Below are 1,422 nucleotides of genomic sequence, written 5' to 3'. Positions count from 1 at the left end.
GAGCCACCCCCCGGGGCACAGCACCTCCCGCAGCATCCCGGCATCCCACCCGAGCATCCCTCGGATTGCCCCAAGCACCTCGGAGCACCACCTGGAGGGTCCCCGGCATCTATCCCGAGTATCCCTCGGATCAGTCCGGGCATTCCGAGCATCTCTCGGCTCACCTCTGAGCATCCCTCGGACCAGTCCGGGGACCCCGAGCATCCCGGGCTCATCCCGAGCATTCCCGGCTCTCCAAGAGCATCCCCCGGCTCGCCCCTGAGCATCCCTCGGCTCACCCTGAGCATCCACCGACTGGCCCAGAGCATCCCGCGCCTCATCCCGTGCATCTCCCCGCTCTCCCCGAGCATCCCCGGCTCGTCCCAGCCCGCCCCTCCTGCTCCGGCCGTGTCTCCAGGGAAGATGCTCAACGTTATGGATTTCTCCTGCCCGGATCCGCTTTACTCCAAGTACGAGGAGAGCTGTGAGATGAAAAACGGAGACCTGCAGGGCTTGGGGCAGCCTGAGCAGCAACTTCTGGCAGAGGCTGATTTCCTTGGAGGTAAGGGCAGGGGGGAGACGGGCGGGGATGAGGAATCCCGCCGGGAGTGATCGCCGCAGCCAGGAATCGGGAATCTTCCCCTCCTCTGTCCCTAGCCCCGGGGTGTGGGTTCAACAGTCCCCTGCTAATGGTCGGTGGGGGTCCTTGGGGTCCTGCTGGGGAAGGGGGTTAATCCCAGAGCTCCCTGTGCGGTTTCAGGGACGGAGACCTCGCAGTGACGCAATATCAGCCTCCCGCTGTTCCCCGTGTCCCGCCCCCCCCATCCCTGCATCCCTCTAACCAGTCTCCTCTGCTCCCCAGGTGAGCTGGTGGGTGCCCCAGTGAGCGGTGGGGCCGTGGATTACTCCCTGCTGGGCAGCCAGCCCTCTCCTTCTCTCAGCTACACCGGCAGCTTCTTTATCAAGGCAGTCCCGGAGCATCCCCAGGCCCAGGAATCCCTCTTCAACCTGATGTCAGGGATCCTGGGCATCTCCCCCTTCTCCTCCTCCGAGGGCCACCAAAGGCACCTGGATGCTCTTTACCCCTGTCCCGAGGTGGGTCAGAGCCAGCTGGACCTCTACTCCACCTGCCAGCCCGAAATGAACGGATCCACCCCAGCGCCCTTCCCGGAGCAGGGCTATGGTGGCTTCCCCACTGCTGATGGGGCTCAACCCCTCCAGGCACAGCCCACCTTAGGAAACACTTCCCAGTGCTTCTTCCAGCCCAAGCTCCTGGACAACAAGCAGGACATCAAGCTGTCCTCTGGCTCCCCACCCCTGGACAAGTTTAAAGCCTCCTGTGCCCAGTGGGAGCCTGTCACCCAGCATCAGGCCTACTTGCCCACTGGCTACCATTCTCCTGATGCTTTCCCAGCTGGAGAGAGCACCCCGGGGCTGTTCCAC

General features: G+C 63.9%; 1 protein-coding gene across 1 annotated transcript in view; it reads left to right on the top strand.

Moving 5' to 3' along the window:
* The first annotated feature begins 402 nt into the window (after positions 1-402).
* EGR4 (early growth response 4) overlaps positions 403-1,422 on the top strand; it is a 1,766-nt gene continuing 746 nt past the window's right edge. The window contains exons 1-2 of the mRNA XM_009071489.1: positions 403-541; positions 842-1,419. Of these exons, the coding sequence (XP_009069737.1) occupies positions 403-541; positions 842-1,419 (717 nt within the window). The remainder of the gene's footprint in view (positions 542-841; positions 1,420-1,422) is intronic.

This window comes from Acanthisitta chloris, unplaced genomic scaffold, assembly GCF_000695815.1.
Source record: "Acanthisitta chloris isolate BGI_N310 unplaced genomic scaffold, ASM69581v1 scaffold30833, whole genome shotgun sequence".
Classification (NCBI taxonomy): domain Eukaryota; kingdom Metazoa; phylum Chordata; class Aves; order Passeriformes; family Acanthisittidae; genus Acanthisitta; species Acanthisitta chloris.
The sequence above is the reverse complement of the archived record's forward strand: the minus strand, read 5'-3'. Positions and strand labels throughout refer to the sequence as shown.